The sequence below is a fragment of the Protopterus annectens genome, chromosome 1.part1 (assembly GCF_019279795.1).
Source record: "Protopterus annectens isolate FY-2018-M chromosome 1.part1, PAN1.0, whole genome shotgun sequence".
NCBI lineage: Eukaryota > Metazoa > Chordata > Ceratodontiformes > Protopteridae > Protopterus > Protopterus annectens.
The window spans coordinates 1,239,742,921-1,239,767,660 of record NC_056726.1 but is presented as its reverse complement, the minus strand read 5'-3'; the positions used below and the strand labels follow the sequence as shown (position 1 = coordinate 1,239,767,660).

At 42.3% G+C, this 24,740-nt stretch overlaps 1 protein-coding gene across 1 annotated transcript in view; it reads right to left on the bottom strand.

Moving 5' to 3' along the window:
* Positions 1–259: 259 nt before the first annotated feature.
* LOC122809597 (zinc finger protein 30-like) overlaps positions 260–24,740 on the bottom strand; it is a 107,010-nt gene continuing 82,529 nt past the window's right edge. Inside the window, exon 4 of the mRNA XM_044081209.1 lies at positions 260–1,142. Coding sequence (XP_043937144.1) covers positions 271–1,142 — 872 coding nt within the window. The 3' untranslated portion in view covers positions 260–270. The remainder of the gene's footprint in view (positions 1,143–24,740) is intronic.

Genomic DNA, 24,740 nt, shown 5'->3' with positions numbered 1-24,740 from the left:
TATGTATTAACTGGTGCGTTGCAAGATACGATGCATCTGTGAAGTTCTTCCCACATTCACTACACATACAAGATTTACCACTTAAATTAATTTCTTGGTGTTGGTTAAGATTTGATTTGCTTGTGAAACTGCTCCCACCTTCAGTACATTTAAATGACAGCTCCCCACTGTGTGTTTTCTGGTGCCGTGACAGCAGACTTGCACTTCTAAAAGACTTTTCACAACCAGTACATTTAAATGGTTTCTCGCCTGTGTGAATTCTCAGGTGATCTAAGAGTTTGTTTTCCAGTCTAAAGCTCTTTTCACATTCAGTGCACTTAAAAAGTATATTCCCTGTGTGAGACATCTCATGGTTTGAGAGTTGGCTGTGCCACCTAAAACTTTTCCACATGTCATGCATTTAAATGGCTTTTCCCCAGAGTGAATTGTCATATGCCTAGTCAGGTATGACATAATTCTAAAATGCTTTCCACACACTGTGCACTGATACGGTTTTACTACAGAATGAATCAATTGGTGACTGGCTAGTCGGTGTCTGGTTGTGAAACTCTTTCCACATTCAGTACACTGAAAGTGTCTCTCCTGCATGTGCATTCTTTGATGATATAAAGACTTGTCTTTTACACTGAAGTCCTTTCCAAAATTTGTACAATGAAAAGATTTTTCCCTATTTAATTTCTCCAAGTGCTTTCGGTTTCCTCCTGTGTGAAACCTCTGATGAACTTCCTTTTGTTTGAAAACATATTCAGAGTCCATACATTTAAATGATTCCACTCCTGTGTGCATATTTTGATGGTTTAAGAGCTGGTGTTTCCACATAAAACTCTTACCACAATCTGTGCATTTAAATGGACTGTGTTTCATATGGATCATCTGCCTCTGAAATGAAAAATGACTCCACTGCATGGTAGTCTTCCTACTACTAACAGACCAAAAAGTCTTAGGGGCTGTTTGTGACTTCATGTCTTTCTTCCATTTTTGAAGCCACTGCTGCTCTGTACATTGTTGGTTGGTTAAGGAAAATGGATCTGGAAAGTTATTCTCAAAGATGGAATGATCATAACTGCTCTCTTCTGTGATAGTCTGCTGCAGGCTAGGCAGATACAGATCTGGAGTTGGCTCATACTCAGTGTGAGGAAGAACTAGAAGAAAAAGACGTGATCATTATTTCAAGCAACAAAGTTAAATGTTTTTTTACAAAACAATGACATGATACAGTACCATGTATGTGAAATCCTGAAGCTAAACAGTTTAATCTGGACAAATTGTGGATATTAATCCCACACCAACGAGATCTGGCAATTCACAAAGAACATTTGGTGACAGGCATTAGAGACATTAGGAAGTATATGCTGTTGAGACTGCAAAGGCCACACAAAGATGTTCCACTGCTAATTTACAAAATAAATAGAACTGCTAATTTACAAAATAAATAAAATAAACAAATAAATATGTACATATATACATACACTGTTGAGACTGCAAATGCCACACAAAGCTGTACCACAGCTGATTTACTCTCTCTCTCTCTATCTGTCATAATAAGTCTTGAACCACGAACCACAGTCCCTTTATAGCCTTTCTCCATTGGCTGTTAAGGTAGAATAGAGGAATTCCAGAGCAATGCTGACAAAAAGAGATTTTGCCTAGTGCTTTAAGTAGCACTTTTTCAGCCATAAAGCAGACACATATATAAGATTCATAGATAAGCATGAATTTCAACTGAGCTTTTCAAAAACAAGTGCAAACTGCTGAAAATGCATAGCTAAAATTACTAGAGTGCTGTTGGCATCTTGTGATATAATCCTGGCAAGGGGAGGCAAAACACAATCCTAAGACACTGGAAGAGGAATAAGGATAGAAAAGAACCTCAGATCACATCAAAGTGTACCCAATGAAAGGCAGTCAAACAGCAGCACCAGCTGTGTGACTTACACTACCCACAGCCAAAGGCCAAACCCACATAAGGTGATTGCAGAACAAATGGAGATGACATCAGGCGACTCACTGACAGCCCACCTCCCCAGAGGTGTGGAAATCCATGTTTGTAGTTGAAAGATGGCATTGAGAAACTGACTCTCACTGTGCTATAAAACGGCAGATTAATTCCATATGTTACTTTCTGATATGTGGTAACATGATGCAGTAGTTAGTGGAGCTGGGGAATACTTTTGCTTATTGTGTATTCTTTTAGCAACTCTTAAAATATCAACTTCATCTTCTCATATCCACATCTTACAAAGCTGAACTGTGCTTTGTCAGAGGTTCAGTACTGTAGTTTGAGGTCATGCATATGTGTGTGTGTGTGTGTGTGTGTGTGTGTGTGTGTGTGTGTGTGTGTGTGTGTGTGTGTGTGTGTGTGTGTGTGTGTTTGATGTCAGAGGTAGTATATCTACAGATGAAGGGTATGGAGTCTTAGGTACATATCCTCCTGCAAAACCAGCATAATGCTATGTGGGATTTTGATGCTTGATTAATAACTGGGTTTATGTGTATGATATATTCAGGAGTGTCATTTATGAAGTTTGCATTTCAGTTAAGGCTGATGCCATGTTTCATTACAGACTCTCTTTTCATCATTTTTGATAAAGCTATTTTTTTCTGTTAAGTACTGCTCGATTAGCTGCTGTCTAACCTAACCTCAGAATATCTCCCTAAACACGTCATAAATCATCAGGGTCTATTTATTACTTTCCTGCTCAAGTATTTGTCAGTGCCCAGTACAGACACAGACACCATGAGTGACATTTTTCCTGTAAAAGCACTCTTGAAATGTCACCAATATCTAGTTCCACGCAGGGCAACTAGTTTGCAGGGACAAGCACTGCCCCCCAGAGTTGCAAATCAGACACTCTTTACATTACTTCATATTCTCACTGCAACCATCTAATCAATGAAAAAGGGCCTGCTGCCATGGATTTCAACTTTCCTCCTATCTCCGTTACCAGCTTGGTAGATATGGGCATCCATTTGAATGAAGAAATTGCCTCTTGTTTACTGACAACCAGCTAATTCTCAAAAAAACTGATAATGTTCATGAGAAATGTATTTACACAATGCCACTGGAGACAAAGCTCTCAAATAAAAACACTCCTAATGTCAACCAGGTTGTCAGTAGTACATGCTGCACCTATCACACACGGTTCAAAGCAGACACATAGACCCACATATGCTGAGACATTTAAATGTAACCTTCCTAAACCCCAAAGACCTCCTAGATGAAGTACATGTAACAAATATCTTCAACAGCCCTGAATGCACTCTATCAGAACAACACCCACATCAACACATACAGCCACATCTCATGGAGCATCTACCTCTAAGCCCAGAAGGAAAGCCACCACACAATCCAACGTTCTGGTCACTGGAGACTCTACTGTGAGACACACTGATGTTCCTCTTACAAGGATGAGTAAGGAGAAAGTCATGGTGAGTTGCTTATCAGGGCCCAGGATCTGACACATTAGGAATGCACTCAGGTCTTTGGACTACAAGTACTGGAATGACTCATTTATAATCCATATGGGTGTAAATGACTTGAGACGTACTTCGCCAGGCTATATGAAAAGAAACATCCTGGAGGTCTCAGCATATGTGCCCCATACTAGTATAAGCTTAGCATTGAGTAGCATTTTACCTTGACATTGACATTAAAAGACATTGGGGACCTACAGACACTAGATCCTACCCAGTTCGGCTTTGTCAAGGGCAGATCCTGCCTTTTGAACCTGGTTGACTTCTTCGAAACAGTCACCAAAGCCATAGATGAAGGGAAGGTAGTCCACACAGCCTATCTGGACCTTGCAAAGGCATTTGACACAATACCCCACTCGGGCATCATAGATAAGCTATCCAGCTTAAATATAAACCCCTATGTCACAAGATGGGTCGCAAACTGGCTCAAAGACAGAACCCACAGAGTGAGAGTTGCTGGAGCCATGTCAGACTCGAAACCGGTCACAAGTGGCGTCCCACAGGGTTCTGTCCTGGGACCACTTTTGTTCGGTATATACTTTTCCAAGGTACAGGCAAATGTGGGAGGACTATGGCTCACCAAGTTTGCAGACGACTGCAAACTGGGCGCCATAATCGACTCTCCAGTTGACACAAACATCCTTCAAAAAGGTCTCACAGAGACAGATAACTGGTGCCAGCACCATGGTTTAAAGCTAAATGCCAAAAATGTATAGTCATACCCTTTGGCAAAAACAATGTGCCCACAAATTACCACATAGGCGGAAACCCATTAAGTACAGAGAAAGTTATTAGGGACCTGGGGACCCAAGTTGATAGCAATCTCTCCTTTGAAAACCACATTGCCAAAGTGGTTAGAAAGACCTTCTACATAGCCCACCTCATCATGAAGGGTTTCACATCTAGATCAAGAGAGGTAATTGTGCCCCTTTATTCATCCCTCATCAGGCCCATCATAGAATACAATTCCCCTTTTGGGATGTACCTTACCCGACACCTGCAGCAATTAGAAAGACCCCAAAAGTATCTCACCAAGAGGATCAAGGGTCTCAAACAGATGCCATATGCTGCTCAGTTAAAAACTCCAGCTCTACTCAGTTGCATACCGCCTACTTGAGGCGATCTATGCCTGACATACAAAGCTATGTCAAATCCAGAATTAATGGACATGCTCCACCTCAGTAAATCTAAATCCCTTAGAGCCACATGCTCGAGGGACTTAAACCTCAGCACAGAAATAAATAGAACTTGCTGGAGGGACAGGTTCATAACCCAGAGGCTCCCTTCGCTCTGGAATAGAATTCCAGTTCATGTGAGGCAGAGCACCTCATTGAATCTCTTCAAGAAGAATCTCGATAGGTGGATGGGGGATCATAGGTTTGTCCCAGGGATTACTCCCGTGTCACTATTAGACAGAGGCACAGTAAACTAAACCTTAAAAAGGGTACAGTATACTCAAATCAAGGGGTGGGGTAAGCCATACAGAATCGGGCTAGGCTTATAATTGCCCCAGGGCAGATAGCCTAGTATGAACCTATGAACCTATGAACCTTCTCCAAGGATGATGCCACAATACAACAGAAGATGAATGACTTTAATAATTGGCATAGTTTCTGGCTTAGTTTCTGGTGTCATTCTAAGGGGTGCAATATTTGTCAACATGGAAGAAGATGTTCAACAGGCCATTGATGGTCTGGACCTCTTCCCTCTAGGCTTTCAAATAAAAGTAAAAACACTGCCCCCCCAATAGTGTCTTTTTTAGGCAATGCCAAACTGAAAGTACTTCTGACATACCAAATCAAAACAAAGAAAATCACGTGTTACTACTCAATGCTAGGGGTCTAAACAAGGAACAAAACTCCCTAAAAGCTCTCCTGACCCTAGAGAATGCTGAATTATATGCAGTCACTGAGACATGTTTTAAAGCCGCAGACAGCGCACCAGCAATATAAAGCCGTAATGCCTTCCATACATTTAGACCAGCTACTGCACAGACAAAGATGAAAGGTGGAGGTGTTTGACTTTACATAAAAAATAAAAATACATCAAGGATGGTCAAACAGTACAACGGACTTGAGCTTCTCCATGTTCCAATCACCACTAGCAAAATTCCATACCACTTCCTTGCAAGCTATAGGTCCCCCTCTATGTCCAGGAAACCCATAACACGTATTTAAACTTATTGGAAACACTCACTATCTAACTCAACACCATATTCTTGGGCAACTTTAATTACCTCAGTATTTACTGGGAATCATATATGGCACCAAACATGCAGGCACAGAGATTCCTGGATTTTGTAAACACAGACTCCATGGATCAGATTGCTAATATACTGACTGGGGGGGCAAACATACTGGATCTGGTCCTCACTAATATGGCAAGAGTACTGCTCACCCCCTACTGTAATGTCTTCTCTGGTAAGATCAGACCACAAAACGATCTCCTTTGAAGTAAAAATAAAACCCAGAACCACCTTAGAATGTTCACGAACTACTCTGAGGCTAACTTATAATTAAGTGAAAGCCTGGCAAAATTCCAAGCCCCCATAAACCTGAGAAGACTGCTGCCTATATGGACCTGTTCACAGAAACATTATACAAGCTTGTCAATAGCTGCAATGAGGCAGCTGTACCCAGAAGGAAGAAGTACAGAACTAACTAAGAAAACAAGCCACCCTTTTGGAATTACATCAGCAGGCTGTATAACAGAAGGAAGAACATAGTGGCACAAATTAGGAGGTGAAGCACCAATCAGGATAAAAGCACTCTCATCAAACTAAACAAACAACTCAGAGAACAAATAAAGTCTACCAAAGCCAAATTTGAGGTAGATTTGGCCTCCCAGGCCAAGGACAACCACAATGCATTGTTTAGCTATGCTGTCTGCAACCTCAAAGGCAATACACAATTGTGTGTGGAGATAATTGTTAATGGAGTCCCTATACTGAGCCAGAACATATAACAAACCTACTGGCAGACAAATTAATCTCTAACTTTACCCCCTTCTTTCCCTCAATCTTCCCTCAGGAAATACCATTAAATATAATAGCAACTACTGCCACTACGGAACAGGTACTCGATGCTCTCTCTAATGCCAGCAACACTGCATCAATTGACCCAGACAATATCCCAGGATGCCTTCTAAATAGCATGAAACATGACCTATCAGGACCTCTGGAATTGCTATTTAACTGTAGCCTCCAAACAGGCTTCATGCCTCATGAAAGGAAAACAGATGCAGTCATTCCTCTGCACAATGGTGGGTCATCTACAGACCCTGGAAACTTCACACCCATACGTCTCACTAGTCTCACATGCAAAACCATGGAAAGAACTATTAAGGAAATGATCAATAATGACATAGGAAACTTCAAAACACACTGGGCCCAGCCCAATCTGGTTTCATCATGGGCAGGTCAGGACTACTGCAGCCAAGATTGTGCTAGACAGTCAAGAGGAGAAGGTTAACACCTGTACTACACCTCAAGCAACACATAGCCCTTCAAAACCCACACTATCAAAACCCACACATAGCAACACTAAAACCACATATGCAGAGACCCTTAACATTAAACTGCCCAAGCAACAAGGACCTCCGAAGCAGAAACGCAAACAAACACCAGTCATAACCAAAGTGACGCACAGCTCACAGCATCAGTGTGCCACCCAATAACAGCCCCTAAGGCAAGACAATGTACCCAGCACTTTAGTCATAGGTGACTCCATAGTTAGGCACACTGAAGTCCCGCTCACCAGGCTGAACAAGGAGAAAATTACAGTCAGCTGCCTGTCGGGTGCCAGGATCTGCCACATAACGCATGCACTCAAGTCATTCCACAAGTACAAATATGACTCTGCCATTGTCCATGTTGGAGTGAATGACTTGAGATGTACCTCCCTGGACTACATGAAAAGAGACATGGAAGAGCTCTCGGATCATGTGGCCCAGGCAGGTATGACCCTAGCCCTGAGTAGCATCCTGCCTTCGCCCAGAATGATACCACAGTATAAGGACAAAATGATTGACTTCAACAACTGGCTAAGCTTCTGGTGTCATTCAAAGGGGATCCAGTATCTGTCTGCCTGGGAAGACATGATCGACAAACCACAATGCTTTGCCAGAGATGGTCTGCACCTGTCACCCCTGGGATTCAGGTTACTGGCTAAAGCTCTTGCCACTCCTATAGTGCCTTTTTTAGGAAGGTTCAAAAGACAAAACTACCACCGTAACAGATACAAGCATGCAAAATCTGAAGGTAATGCTACTCAATGCTAGAAGTCTAAACTTCAAAATGCACTCTCTCGAGGCACAACTAAAAATGGAGGACATCGACATCTGTGCAGTAACTGAGACCTGGTTCAAGGCTCCAGAGAGCACCCCTGCAATACCAGGCTACAACTCTTTCCACACTTTTCGGCCACCAAATCAAGACCGAAACACTAAAGGTGGAGGAGTGCCCATATTTACAAGGATATTCACACCTCCAGACTAGTTGCAAAACACAATGCATCTGAAAATCTCCAGGTCCATCTAACACTAGGTAAGACTGCAATCCAAATTCTGCTTGCTACAGATCCCCCACCATGCCCCACGATTCTCACTACACCTTTCTAAACATACTGGAAAATATTAAGATACAACCAAACACCCTAATACTGGGTGATTTCAACTACCCTGCCATTAAATGGGAAAGCTACACGGGTACCAATACATTTTCCCAACGGTTCTTGCAATTCATAAATTCCAATGCCCTGGATCAACTAATCCATTGTCCCACCAGGGGCTCCAATATCCTAGACCTGGTTATTACCAACATGGGAGATAGATGCTCCACACCAGTGGTCACCCCCTCATTGGTCAGGTCTGACCATAAGCAAATCACCTTTGACATCCACATCCCACTCCCACCTCCCAGTAAGGAAAACTCTGTAAAAAAACGTCTCCAAAGCCTTCATGCTACTCATGTCAGAAGTGACAAACTTCATGACACCCATGCAGATGGGAGCTGAAAATTCGACTGCTGAATCCTAAACTAAGGCACTGTACGAGCACATCCACTCATGCATGAATTGTGCTATCCCAAATAGAACCAAGACGGTATCCTCCAAAAAAAGGAAGCCAATCTGGTGGTCCCCTGATATAAACAAACTATACAACAGAAGGAAGAAACTGCTGCAGAAAAGAGGAAAATCCCAGGATGCAAAAAACTCCCTTACCAGCCTCAATAAGAAGCTGAGATTTCCTTATAAAATCCTCCAAAGTTAGTTACGAAAATAAAATTGCCAAAGATTCCAAAGACAGCTACAAGGCATTCTATAGTTATGTCAAGAATCTAAATGGCAATGCTCAGATCTGCTCTGAGCTACAACAGAATGGCATTAAATATACTGATCCCAAGGATATTGCCAATATCCTGGCAGATTGATTTAGTGCCAACTTCACCCACCTATCACCCCCTAAAGGGCCCATCTCAATGCCAAAAGATTGCCAAATTCCAGTAATCACGGCCACCCAGGTAGAAACTGCACTCTCCAAAGCTAAGAATACAGCATCCATGGGACCAGATGACATCCCGGGCTGTGTACTACATGAACTACAAAATGAACTGGCACCTCACATTAGTGTCATATTTAATCATAGCCTCACCTCAGGCTTCATGGCCACTGAGTGGTGCACAGCTACAGTTATCCCACTCCACAAGGGGAGATCCACCTTGGATCCTTGGAACTACCGTCCCATCAGTCTGATGAGCCTGATCTGCAAGGGCATGGAATGCATTATCATGGAACTTATAAACAAAGACATGGGCAACCATCAAACACTGGACCCCACCCAGTTTGGGTTCGTGAAGGGCCGATCTTGTCTCCTGAACCTGACTGACTTTTTCAAATCAGTCTCCAGAGCTGTGGACAATGGTAAGGCGTTCCACACAGCCTATCTGGACCTCGCCAAGGCCTGCGACACCATCCCTCACTCTGGAATCATAGATAAACTTACTAAGCTGGGCATAAATCCCTACATCACTCGATGGGTTGCCAACTGGCTTACTGACCGACCCAGAATATAAAATTAGCTAACTCCAAATCCAGCTCCAGACAAGTGACAAGTGGAGTACCTCAGGGTTTAGTCCTGGGACTGCTCTTGTTTGGCATCTACTTCTCTGAAGTACAGGCCAACACTAAGGGACTCTGGCTAACAAAGTTCACTGATGACTGCAAACTGGGAGCCATTACTGAATCCCCAAATGATGTAGATATTCTACAAAAGAGCCTTACAGAAACAGATGCTTGGTGCCAGAGCCATTGGCACAAGCTTAATGCCAAGAAATGTATAGTTATCCCCTTTGGGAAAAACTATGTACCCATGAATTACCACATAGGTGGCAGTACACTAAACACCGAAAGTGTGATGAAAGACTTGTGGTCTCACCTTCGATAACCACATCGCTACAACAGTCAGGAAATCCTTCTATGTGGCACACCTCATCACTAAGGGCTTTTCATCCAGAAAAAAGGAGGTCATTGTCCCACTGTACTAATCCCTCATTAGATCCCTTATAGAGTATAAAGCCCCATTTGGTATGTGCCTCACAAGACATCTGCAACAGCTGGAAAGGCCGCAGACATACCTCACTAAAAAAACACAGGCCTAAAGCAGATGCCCTGTTCTGACTGTCTAAAATAACTCCAGCTATACTCTGTGGCATATCATTTACTCAGAGGTGATCTCTGCTCATACAAGGCCATGTCAAACCCTGAGCTGTTGGACATGCTCCACTTAAAGAAATCCCAATCCCTCAGAGCCAGACGCTCCACGGATCTAAACCTTGTCATCAAAATGAACAAAACATGCTGGAGGTTCTCTGATCTGCTCCCTCTTACTCTGTAATAGACCTTCCTATACATGTCAAGCAGAGCGCCTCCTTGGCCCTCTTAAAAAGGAACCTTGACGATTGAATGGGTGATAGGAAATTCACCCCAGGGATCATGTTAGTCACCCTGCTAGACAGGGGTCCAGAGAAGTAAATATTGTGGGAAGAAATATCCAGGGAATTGTTATGGCTAGGCTTGTATAGGCTCTAGGGCCGATAGCCTAGTACCAACCTGTGAACCTATGGTGGACATCTTTGAGAAGGTCACCAAAGCAATGGATGAGGGCAAAATGGTTCATGCTGCCTACCTTGACCTGGCCAAGGCATCTGACACAATACCCAACTTGGGCATTGTTGACAGACTCAAGAGGTTACCTATAAAGCCTTATGTCATCCAGTGGATAGCCAGCTGGCTTACAGACAAGACGTAGGAAGTTAGAACTGAGGAGTCCACCTCGTCAAAGAGGCAAAGGAGTCACTCAAGGATCAGTCCTGGGACCTCTCCTTTTTGTCAGTTACTTTTCTGAAGTCAAGGCCAATGTCAAATGCCTCTGGCTGACTAAAATTGCAGATGATTGGAAATTAGGAGCAGTCATAGAATCCTCCACCAACACTAATGTTCTCCAGGAAGGGCTGACACAGACAAATACCTGGTGCCAGAGTTATGGACTAAAACTAAATGCCAGGAGATGCAGAATAGTATCCTTCAGGAAGTCATCCATCCCTGGTAACTATCATATTGACAACACACCCCTAAGAGCTGACCCAGTAGTCGGGGACTTGGGGACACACACACAGATAGTAATCTAGCCTTTAACCATCATGTGTCTACAGTAGTGAGGAAATCATTCTATACTGTACAACTTGTAAACAAAGGTATGGCATCTAAGTCCAAGGAGGTCATTGTTTCATTGTATTCAGTGTACATCAGACCTGTTATTGAGTACAATGTTCCCTTTGGTATGTACCTAACCAGGCACATCCAAACATTGGAATGTCCACAGAGATTCCTCACTAAAAGAATACAGGGCGTAAATAACATGTCATAAGCAGACCGCCTCAAGGCACTATCCCTGTATTCTGTCCCTTACAGGCTGTTGAGGGGAGATCTATGACTGGCATACAAGGCACTGTCAGACCCTATCCTGATAGACCTCCTGTATAAAGACTAAACAAAAAGCAACAGAATCACCCATTCTAAATACTTAAACCTTGTTTGTGAATATAAATAGAACCTGCTGAAGGGACAGATATGTATACCAGAGACTACCGTTTCTCTAAAACAGGCTCCTTACCCATGTGAAACAGAGGTCCTTCCTAATCCAAATCAAGTGTAACTTGAACAATTGGATGGGGACAGGAAATTCATCACTGCTTTGGCACCTATGTCTCTAATGGAATAGGCAGACTGTAAATGGTTCATCTCCCAGGCCCCTGCTTGTAAATGTTTCATTTCTCAAGCCCCTGCTTACACTTATCAAGGGTAGCAGAACTTGTCAGAGATTTGGGATGCACAGCTAGACTTAAAAAAGTCCTTGTGGTCGTTAGCCTGTATACAACTATGACCAGCATTTTTGACTCAGTCCACAAGGCACTTTTGTTCCATTCCTGGCTAGAAGGCTTTCTGTGTGAAGGCTTTATGTTCTCCCTGTGTACAAATATCTTTTTCATTGAATTCTGGTTTCCTCCCACATTTCAAAGACAAGCAGACTGGTGAACTGATGAATCTCTTAACTGCCCACTGATCTATATTTTCAGTGTGAGTGTGAGAGTGCATTCTTTAACGAAGTTGGGCTCTTCTAGAAGTGGTTCTCTGCCACACACTCACTGTTTTCCAGAATAGTCTCTGGCTGTCCTGGGATGCTGAACAAGATAAAGTTGGTATCAGAACATGAATGAATGAATCACTACAAGTCTTTATTCTAACATCATCTTCATCATCACACAAAATTCCAGATGAATGTGGTCTCTACCATCTAGTCACCGAGCATGGCAAAAGTACAATGTTCAACTGTAGGTCTGAGCTGTGGCTGCAGAAGAATTAAGAAAAATCATGTAATGCAAACTTCAGAGAACTCATCGCCTATTGGCAATGGTATTCCTAAACAAGTAGGTGTTCCCTACATTAACCAGAAAATAAAGGAGTCCAAAAGAGCTGGGAGTTAGACAGCAGATATTAGCAAGATATAAACATGCTAAAACAGTGCATCTTCTCTTTGTTTTTGAAGTTGAGCCACTCAGCCTCTGCTGCCATATAAGACAGATAGGCTCAAATTTCTGGGAAACACATATAGTAAGAGAGATACTATAAAAAAGAATACAACTGCCTGAAAAGGAAAAAAAAATGACAGGAATATCAAAGGTGTCCTTTTATAATTTTAGGGATCATTCCTGTGATCACCAGAACAGTGAGACTGAAAGTGCGAAATATATGTTAATGGTTCACTTATTTTTTCAAATGTGTCATCTGGAAGAAGCTTCAGCTGGATGAAATGAATCAGTCAAAGCTTCAACAAGTTGATACTCATAGCCTGTAAAAAAAAAAAACCTCAGAGGACAAGCTCTTGCAAACTCTCACATTCTTAAATATAATAATTCCACAGTCACAGAACTGCAGAGGCAAGAGAAAAAATACCTACAATGATAAATGACTACCAATGAGCAAATAGAAACAGTGCAGACATTGATTCCCTATGTGATATCACAGTCATGGTGTAGAACACTGGAGAAATGAAACTGGCAAGTTTAAATCTTGTCCAGTTTATACTGGCCAAAATGCAAAGGAATAGTAATATTAAGTCAAAGGTTAAGATACTTGGGTGTATTCCCTCTACTGGAGGGACATCTATTTTACATGTTTATCTTATGATAAACGTAGGGATGTCGGTGGTACATGGGGATTAAAGCTTCTCCAAAAACACTTTAATGGCATTTCTATGAGTTTTGAGTGTTGCTGCATTGTTTTGGAAATTGTACACTTACTTGTGCATTTAAGTGACTCATAACAGTGCTGGGTCTCACAACTCTAACAAGAAGCCAAATCATGCTAACAAAAAAAATTATAATTTTGGTTTCAAAGATCAACATTTGGAACAAAGGCGATTATAACGGTTCAACAAAACTCTTAAATGAACTAAACTACCTGAAGGTTTTTGAAACTAACAGCACCTACATGGTTTGGCCACTTCAGAAACTAATTAAATAGCACCATTATGGTTACCAGCTGCATAACTTAAGCAGCATATGAGAGAATAGAGTAAAGAGTTTGCTTCTTCATTGCCCTGCAAAAAGTGTAAGGTGAATGTGTATGTTTTTAAATAAAGTAAATGGTCATTCTTGGATCGCAGATGATGACAAGGAAGAAAAGACACTGCAAAAGGAAGGAAAGCATTAAATGTCTACTTCTTGTTCACACCTTATATTCTTTTCTGTCATTTTTCCTTTCTTGTCTGTAAAACGCCTGCACCCTCCCTCCATCTGTTGTCAAGCATTGACGGTCTCTTAGGATGTTGGGTCCACAACACCCCTTCATTTTCCTGTAGTACTCCTTGTCTTGTCCTAATAGTTAAGGACTTTCATCAATACAGCCATGAAGGATGGATTTTTCTCCTAGGCCTGTGAAGCTATGCTGGCAGCCCAGCATCTCCTTTCCCACAATGGCAGCCCAAGAAGACTATGCATGCTTCTGCATATTCCATTAATTTTGACCACAGACCATCGTAATGCTGCACGGCAGATGAGCGTGTCTTGGTTCTGACATGCCACTTCCTTTAGCCCCAAACCTCTGTATGGAGTTAGCATCTCATCAGACCAGACTGCATCTCTCCCAGAGAATGTACAAGCCACCTTCCAACAATCACTCCCATCATTCCTCACTGACTCCTCGTGCACCCAGGTCATTAACTGGCCCTTGGTCATCCAAGTGTCAGTCAAGGCTTTATAACTCTGCTTCAAGGAACCAACATACTTCTGACATTAATGGGTACATTTCCTAGGGTCTGCTTGCTGGTAACCAAATATAGGTGAGTAGGTATGAAATAAGATCTGTTTATGAAAATAATATATTTTTTTAAAGAAAACGTGGTATATGACTGAGGACTTTAGTAAAGGGACTGAGCACTCACAGCTGGGGTTAGAAAACTGAAGCTAAGAGTTAGAAGAAGAGGAGGAAAATAAGTATGTGCCAGGGTATGGGGAGGCAGGTTTATCGCTGTCTAGCCAAACAAGGCAGTTTGTGTTGTTATTTACATGTGTACTATACTCATTCCAGCAGTTCACTAACATCCAGTCTTCTGCCCATGGTTAACAAGGTCTGTCTGGCTGAACACTTCACCACAGTGAAGAATCAGTAACAAACTAAATACACAGAAAATGTTTAGGAAATATTTGCAGACATCCTAAAAGGATGAAAAACAAATTACTGTACAGAGTGCAACAGGAAGACCTGGAGCTGATAAAGCTGGAAGACTGGGAAGCCAAGTGAATGAAAAAATGTAACTGGATGTAGCAAAAATGTTTTCAAAAGAATTCATATTATAAAACAACTTAAGTAGTGTCTCTCTGGGGAACAAGAAACTGATTGTAAACACAATCCAGTACAGTTTTTTAAGACAGACGTACAGGAAATTTTCAGATACAGCTAAAATTTTCCTATCAAACAAGCTTATTAATGAATGACAGCTGCAACAATTGACACGGTGAATTTCATATGTAACTGTAGTTCAAAATGTTCAGTATTAAGTCATTTCTGTATAAAAATACAAGGACTCAAGTTAATGGCAGTGTATATGTTTTTGCATTAAAATGGGGGGAAATAATGATCTAATGTAGATGCAAATAGTCATCTTCTATGAACTAACAAACTGTAAAAGCAAAATAATCCAGCTTTGATACATTAGTGCACATACATTTGTTTCAAAGCATTTCAAGTGATTTATGACTGCTTAAGTTAATATAAAGGACACTCGCTGCTTCCAAGCAAAACCAGACTTGTTTAAGTGAAGGTTGCAAAATGAGGTCTCTAATGCATTAGTATGTCAGAAAGTATTCATGCATTCATTAGAGTATAAGACCTGCAAAGAAAGGGAAATGCAGCTGGCTGTACTAGGAAACAGTTTTGGAATGGCTAAGTATGAAGGACATATTTTTGATGTTGCCATCAAAGATTAGACAATTTATATTGACAGATGCAACATGTATGTGACATTCTGAATGATAAAACAGAGCTGGTGCTGCTAAAACACAAACTATTGTCAATTTGGTATCATCAGCTAAACATTGAAAAATCACTTGGAGAATTTCAGTGACTTTACAGCAGTCAATGAATCTGAAATGTTTAATAAATGCAGACGGATAGAGGTTTCATAAAACATGAAAGCATTCTGGAGAATAAGGAAGAGCCCATAGACTAGTAGGCTAAATGACTGGTTGAGGAACGAAGAGGCAGGTTTATCTGTGACATTTATTGTGAAAACATGTAAAACAGGTTATTCTCTAAGGAAAATTTAACAATGGACCAAAAATTAAACACACCATCTATAGAAAAAAAAAAATAACAGCTGGTGAGTTTTTGCAAAAATTAAAGCCAAATGTGGATACGTGTGCAGCTAACAAAAGGTGTTCTAAACCTCCTAAACACCAAATGTGTTACTCCTGTGGCAGAATGTTAAAAAAAAAAATGCTAACATGCATTGGTTTAAACAAATAAAAAATCAGTATAAGCTGCCGAAAGAAAGTCCATACTGGCAGAATCAGCAAGTGGAAAATTGTCATAAAGGCAAACCACAAAATAGCAAGCCTGGCTCAATGAGTACAAACCAGTGAATGGTCAATGATGAATCGGTGTGGATTAAGACAAAAATGACAGCTGATACAGAAGATTAATTTTTATGACCTGATGTGCTTAGATATGTAAACTTTGAATTAAATGGCCAGGAAATTATTTGGATTACTTCACAAGTGACAAGAGTTAGGCTTAAGCTGCAGTTGTATACAGGAGCTGCTTTATCTGTGATATCTTCATGCAAGAGTATGACAGCATTTCATCACACAGTTGAATTGGTACCAAATTTTAAGTAACTGGGGGTAGGGCTGAATGCTGCATTCAGTTTTTCTCTCTGTATTAAAAGGGAAGGGTTGTTATAATGGTTAAGTTGTTTACCTCACAGACACAAGGTACAGAAAACTGACTAGGCTGAAAATGGTCCACATGAACAGCGCAGTGGTGCAGCGGTAGCGTTGTTGCCTCATAGCAAGAGGTTCTCTGGTTCGATTCTTGGCTGAAGTGCCTTCTGTGTGGAGTCTGCATGTCCTCCCTGTGTTCAAGTGGGTTTTCCCGGGTGCTCCGGTTTCCTCCCACATTTCAAAGACATGCATCTGGAGCATTTCTCCCTGGGCCTCCACTGAAAATTGGCTTCATTCCAAGTCGGACTTTCCCGGTAAATAAACGTTAAATAAAATAAATAAAAAAGAGCAGCTAGCCCAGTACTTACCTATGAACCTATAAGAAAACTGTATGTAAATTATGATCCATGCTACAATAAGTGAGTAAACTCTTGGCTAACTCAGTAAGCAAGACATTCACTCTATTTTAAATATATTACTCACTAGTAGACCATTTAGTTATAAAATTATGGCTTTCTCAGCTGTTATGCAATCTGGAGGATATTATATTAATTAAAGAAGTGCATGGGTTGAAACCCCTGCATAAGGACGTAGAGGGCTTGCTCCCTACTTCACTCATTTTTATTTGTGATCCTGTTTTGATAAAATGGTCCACATATGAAATTGGAATCATTAATACGTTCTTCCTGTAGTGACTCCAACTTTCACTAAAAGCACATAGAAACTTTATATAACTCTAATCAAAATCTGCAAGATTATGACAGATGCCCCAAGAAGGAAGTATCTGCCCTCGTACTATAGTTCTTAAAGTCATTTTAGAATACAAGTTACTACACCAGGATATCTGTACATCACTGATTATGACACTCACAGGAAAGGAAATTACAAGAGCCATTGTCATGATCAGATAATGTACAAAACACCTACAAATATTTCTCTATTGTGCGGCCTATTCTGTGAAACTCCATCCCGAAGTTTAGAACTCAGCATTTAAGACACAACTAAAATCCTTTATTACTGAAAAGCGTCTTGCAAGTGTGATGGTGCTGTTACATAAATTGTAATCCAGTAATTATTGTCTCTGCTATCCTGCCTAGCTGATTGGACTTGAGGTTGTTAAGGATAAAAGCTTGATCAGCATTATCATCATCCCCCTTTTTTTCCCCATTTTCTACAAGGGGTTGGGGTGTTGTGTCAACTATTGCCATTCCTCTCTGTTCAATGCTACTCTCCTGCCTTCTTTGACACTCAAGCCTGAATGTCACAGCTGTTTTCTCACACAATCCATCCACCTCTTTGCTGGACACCCTCATTTTCTCTTGCTTCTTCCTGTCTGTCCCATATGTTCCTCACCAGATTGTCTTCGGCTTTTCTGAACATATGCCTGAACCACCTTAATTTGTTCTCTTTGACCTTTTCTGCAACTGGAGTCTCTTTGGCTTCTGCTCTTATGTCCTTGTTTCTTTAACTGTCCCACAGTGTACATCCTACCACCCGTCTAAGGCACTTCATCTCCATTACCTCTAGCAGTACTGGTCACACCACTGTTTTGTACATGTTCCTTTTCAGTTCTTTGGCATTTTACTACACCTGACACTCATAGGTTCATAGGTAAGTACTAGACTATTGACCCTGGGGCCTATATAAGCCTAGCCAAAAAAAGGTACCCTGGCTTTCGCCACCCAAGAAAATTATCTTCCTGTGCCCCTGTCGAGCAGAGCCACAGAAGTGATCCCTGGGGTGAATTTCTTATTTCCCATCCAATCATCAATATTTTTCTTGAAGAGTGCTAATGAGGAGCTTTGTTTGATATAGATAGGTAGTTTGTTCCAGAGTATGGGAAATCTCTGGGACAGGAATCTATCCCTCCAGCATGTTCTGTTTATTGTGGTGACAAGGTTCAAGTCCCTAGAGCATGTAGCTCGGAGGGATTGGGATTTCTTTAAGTGGAGCATGTCCAACAACTCTGGGTTTGACATAGCTTTGTATGTTAGGCAGAGATCGCCTCTGAGTAGGCGATATACAATGAAGTAAAGCTGGAGTTTTTTCAGACGGTCTGCATAGGGCTAAACACTCTGTGTTAGTTGGCTGCAGCTCCTCTGATTCTAGCTCTGACCTCCTCATTCAGAGTTCCCTTCTCCTCAACCAACCCTCTCAGATTCTTGAAGCAGTTAACCTGTTCCACTATTTTCCATACTATCTTAACTCTCAGCTTCTTCTGAGTTCCCCATTTGCTGCCATTACAACTGTTTTATCTGTACTCAGTTTCATCTGATGTGCCTTCCATTTTGCATTCCATTCCCCTATCATCAGCTGAAGTTCTTGCTCAGAGTTTGATGGTACTATCACATTACCTGCATACAGCAGTTTTTTTTTATCTGTCCCCTCCGACCTGTTTGCTAACACAGTCCATCACCAATATGAATGGCAGAGGGCTCTGAGTGAACCCTGATGCACACCCACTCCTACTGGGAATCCCTTTGTGAGACCGAACACTGTTTGTACTTGAGTCATTGGGATGTTGTACACAGCCTGCACCAATTCTACTAATGTTTCAGGAACTTTTAGCCATCGCAAGACTGCCCAAATAAGCTTTCTTGGGAGCTTACTATATTCTTTCTCCAAGTCTAGAAATGCCCAGTTGGACTCTTTCCTCTTCTATAGCTTCATCTCAACTATCTGCCTCACAGCAAATGTCACATCAGTTGTGCTGCATCCTGATCTGAATCCGAGCTCATCTCCCATCTTACTTTCTACTCCTCTGCATATTCATTTATTAATCATCCTCTCCAGTACTATCATGCAGTGTGACAGGAGTTTGATACCCCTGTACTGCCCACAGTTGTGAATGTCTCCTTTGTTCTTGAATTCTGGCATGTTCATAGGTTCATAGGTTCATACTAGGCTATCTGCCCTAGGGCATTTATAAGCCTAGCCAGAGTGTGTTTGGCTTTCGCCACCCATTTTAAATTAATTTTGCTATGCCTTTTTTTGAGGTTAGTATACTGTGCCTCTGTCTAACAGTGACACAGAAGTGATAGCCAGGGTAAACCTACGATCTCCCATCCACTCATCAAGATTCCTCTTGAAGAGAGTCAATGTGGGACTCTGCCTAACCTGGACTGGGATTTTATTCCAGAGTGAAGGCAGCCCCTGGGTTATGAATCTGTCCCTCCAGCATGTCCTATTTATTTCAGTGCAGAGGTTCAAGTCTCTCGAGCGCATAGCTCGATGGGATTTGGATTTCCTGAGGTGCAGCATGTCCATTAATTCCGGGTTGGACATGGCTTTATACGTCAGGCACAGATCACCTCTGAGCAGGTGGTATGCCACTGAGTAGAGCTGGAGTTTCTTTAACCGGGCAGCATATGGCATCTGTTTGAGCCCTTTGATCCTCTTGGTGAGGTACTTTTGGGGTCTTTCCAGTTGCTGCAGGTGTCTGGTAAGGTACATCCCAAAAGGGGCACTGTACTCAATTATGGGCCTGATGAGGGATGAGTAAAGAGGCACGATGACCTCCCTGATCTAGATGTGAATCCCTTCATGATTAGGTGGGCTATATAAAATGTTTTTCTAACCACTTTGGCCACGTGGTTGTCAAATGAGAGATTGCTATCAACTTGGGTCCCCAGGTCCCTAATGACTTCTTCTGTACTTAATGGATTACCACCTATGTGGTAATTTGTGGGCACTTTGTTTTTGCCAAAGGGGATGACTATACACTTTTTGGCGTTTAGCTTGAGGCCATGGCTCTGACACCAGTTGTCTGTTTCTACGAGGCCCTTTTGGAGGATGCTTGTGTCGGCTGGAGAGTTGATTATGGCGCCCAGTTTGCAGTCATCTGCGAACTTGGTCAGCCACAGTCCTTCCGTGTTAGCCTGTACCGAGAAATATATACCGAACAAGAGGTCCCAGGACTGAGCCTTGTGGGATGCCACTTGTAATTGGTTTGGAGTCTGACATGGCTCCAGCAATTCTAACCATGTGGGTTCTGTCCTTGAGCCAGTTTGCAACCCATCTAGTGACGTAGGGGTTTATATTTAAGCTGGTGAGCTTATCTATAATGCCCGAGTGGGGTATTGTATCGAAGGCTTTTGCGAGGTCCAGGTAGGCTGTGTGGACCACCTTCCCCTCATCAATGGCCTTGGTGACTGTTTCAAAGAAATCAACCAGGTTTAAGATGCAGGATCTGCCCTTAACAAAGCCAAACTGGGTAGGATCCAGTGTCTGTAGGTCTCCAATATCTTTATTTATGAGGTCCATGATGATCCTTTCCATAGCTTTGCAGACCAAGCTAGTCAATGCTTATGGGGCGATAGTTTCCAGGATCCGTTGAGGCACCACCTTTGTGGAGAGGGACCACTGTTGCTGTACGCCACTCTTTGGGTACATATCCTGTAGTAAGGCTAAGACTGAACAGTAGTTTTATGTTTGGGTTTAGCTCTTCTTGGAGTTCATGTAGGACACAGCCGGGACACCATCTGGTCCCATTGATGCTGTGTTTTTGCTTTGGAGGCGGCTCTTACCTGAGCATCTGAGATGTCAGGGGCAGCACTCTGTTGGAATAGATATTTGCCCTTTTGGTGGGAGGGGAGAAGTTTGCACTGAACCTGTCAGCTAGGATGTTGGCAATGTCTGTGGGCTTGGTGTATTTTTTGTCATTTTGGACTAACTTGGAGCATATCTGGGAATTCCCACCCAGGTTCCTAACATAACTAAAGAAAGCCTTGTGATTATCCTTAGTGTCCTGTGCAATTTTCTCTCGAAGCTGGCCTTAGACGATTTTATGAGTGCCCGTAGTTTTTTGTTAATACTGATCAGAGATGCCTTCCCTTTTTGGGATTTTGCTCTATCATGTAGTAGCTTCCTCCTTCTATTGTATAGTTTGTTTATGGCTGGGGTCCACCAGACAGGACGTCTGCCTTTGGAGGATTGGGTCTTGGTTTTATTTGGGATTGCATGATCCATGCATTCCTGAAGGTGTTCATAGAATGCTTTTATAAAGGATTCTGTGGTCTGGGCCGTATTTTCCACAGGCCCGAGGGCTTTGAAGGATTTCGCCTCGGTTTTGAGGCATGTGAAATTTGCTTTAGAGAAGTTTTTCACTGTGGTTTTCTGGGCAGGGGGTGGGGTCGAGATGTGAATATCCAGTGAGATTAGTTTATGGTCTGATCTTACCAGTGAGGGATACATTTCTGGTCTGGAGCATAGTGTCCCCGTGTTGGTGATGATCAGGTCCAGTATGTTTTCCCCTCTTGTGGGAGTGGTAACAAGTTGTTCCATAGCATTTGAGTTTATAAATTCTAGGAACCTTTGGGCTAGGGTGTTGGAGCTAGAGTAATGCTCCCAGTCTATGTTTGGGTAGCTGAAGTCGCCCAATATAATGGTGTTTGGAGAGACCTGCATATTTTCCAGTATTCTCAGGAAGGCCGAGTGGGGTTCCTGTGTTTGGGAGGGTGGTCTGTAGCAGGCTATAAACTGGAAGGCAGTTTTACCCACAGTTAGTTGCACATGGATAGTCTCTGATGCTTCATGCTGTGCCACCAACCTGGAGGTGTGGGTATCTTTGACAAATATTGATACTCCCCCTCCTTTTGTGTTTCGGTCCAAGTTTTGGGGCCGAAAAGCATGGTATGAGGTATAACCTGGTAGTGCTGGGGTGCTCTCGGGAGCCTTGAACCAGGTTTCTGTTACTGCACAGATATCGATGTTCTCCATGCTAAGGAGAGTTTCAAGTGCATGCATCTTGAGGTTTAGACTTCTGGCGTTGAGTAGCATTACTCTTAGTTTCTTATCCCTTGTGATACCTATGGTGGTGGGTTTGTCTTTTGAGCCTTGCCTAAAAAAGGCACTATGGGGGTAGCAAGAGCCTTTGCCAATATCCGAAAGCCTAGGGGTGACAGGTGCAAGCCGTCCCTAGCGAAGTATTGTGGCTTGTCGAGCATGTCATCCCAGGCTGACAGGCATTGGATCCCCTTTGAATGACACCAACACTTAAGCCAATTGTTGAAATTGATCATCTTGTCTTCATATTGTGGCATCATTCTTGGTGAGGGTAAGATGCTACTCAAGGTGAGGGTCATACCAGCCTGGGCTACAAGCTCAGAGAGCTCCTCTATGTCTCTTTTCATGTAGTCCAGGGAGGTACATCTCAGGTCATTCACACCAGCATGGACAATGACTGAGTCATATTTGTACTTGCCTTGGAGTGACCTGAGTGCTTGTGTTATGTGGCGGATCCTAGCGCCCGACAGGCAGCTCACCGTGACCTTCTCCTTGTTCAGCCTGGTGAGCGGGGCGTCAGTGTGCCTGACGATAGAGTCACCTATTACAAGTGTATCAGGTGTGTTGTTTAGCCTTAAGGGCTGTGACTGTTCGGCACACTGGCTTTGTGAGCTATGTGTTGCACGTGTTTTGTTTTGGGGTAGCGGTTGCTTGGGTGTCTGCTTTGGAGGTCTCTGCTGCTTAGGCAGATTTTTATTTAGAGCCTCCGAGTATGTTTTTGTGTGTTTATGTGTTTGGTTTGTTGTCGTGGTAGGTCTATGTGAGACTGGAATTGTAGTGAGTGTGGTTTCCTTCTCCTCCTGACTGGTTACGCCAGTACTGAGTTGAGAGAGCTTAGCCTCCAGTTTGGCTATATGGTTGCATCTCTCACATGTGTTGGAATTTGTTGGGAGGAGGAGAGGGTTGTCTGTGTACATGAGGCAGTTGTAACATTGCCTCAAGATTCCCAGATTACCAGCTGGACCGGAGAGGAGATTGACAACTGACCTTTGGACATGCTAGAATAGTATTGGGAATTCCTTTATAATTGAAAAAAGGGCCAATGGGGAACAAGGTACTCAAGGGGAGTTTGTGAGGTTGTAGTGCTTTTAATTTTTTAGAGCTGACTTATATAATTGCTTTAGTGAACAAGTGCCAGGTAACTTAAATGCAATGTGTTACAGGTAACTTAAATGCAAAAACGAGAAACAGTAACTTTCTTTCAAGTGAAACAAGGAAATAAGTACAGTAAGCAATGCAGATATCACTAGGGATCCACAGAAGTGCTAAAAGGCCGTTTTAGGTGGAATTAGCGTTTCAGGGAAATAAACAAACAACAAGCATACAAACAAAGCTAGATTCAGCAGGCCTGGATCTAGTCTATGTTACAGCAAACAAGGTGTACCAATTTCAGTAAGAAACAGTTAGAATATGCAGGCACTATAAGCCTTTAACCAGAAATTCCCTGCTCAGAAGGGCAGAGTCCAGCCTCTCCTCCCACAAGAGTGCAGACCACAATCCTTCTTAACGTAAAATAACTGGCCTGAAGCCCAAGTGCTTAAACCAGAACTAATACACTTTTAGAATAACAGACACTGAGCTCTCAATCAGCAGTTCCCAACTTAGAAGGATGTAAGCTACCTGTCCTGCCACCACAGTGCAGGCCACAAACCTTCCTAATGTAAAACAACTGGTCTGAAGCCCAAGTGCTTAATCCAAAAGACTTAGAAATGATAGCTACACTTTAATCAAGTTACTACCAGCAGTAATAAATACAACTGAATACTTTAAAGAATGCCTGGATTAGTGCTCAAGTTATACAAACAAAGCTAGATTCAGCAGGCCTGGATCTAGTCTATACTACAGCAAACAAGGTGTACCAATTTCAGTAAGAAGCAGTTCAAATATGCAGGCACTATAAGCCTTTAACCAGATATTCCCAGCTCAGAAGGACAGAGTCCAGCCTCTCCTCCCACAAGAGTGCAGAACACGAACCCTCTTAATGTAAAATAACTGGCCTCAAGCCCAAGTGCTTAAACCAGAATTAATACACTTTTAGAATAACAGACACTGAGCCCCCAATCAACAGTTCCCAACTTAGAAGGATGTAAGCTACCTGTTCTGCCACTACAGTGCAGACCACAAATCTTCTTAATGTAAAACTGGTCTGAAACCCAGGTGCTTAAACTAAAAGGCTTAGAATGAGTTACACCAAGCAATAATTAAATACAATTGAGTATATGTATATGCTTATCCTCCAGTCATCTTGGAAACACCTTTCTCTGCACACTACTATGAGTACCCTTAGGAGCCATTTCATTCCTATCTCACCCAGCATCTTTATTATATCTGCTGTGACCTTAACTGAGTCAGCTGCTTTCCCTGACTTAATTTTCTTTAGTGCTGTTCTTAATTCTTACTTGGTGGAGTCCTCCTCTTCTCTCATTGTAGGCTGTGTCTGGGGCAGTACAGCTTCTGTGGGGTTTTCTTCATTCAGAAGCTGCTG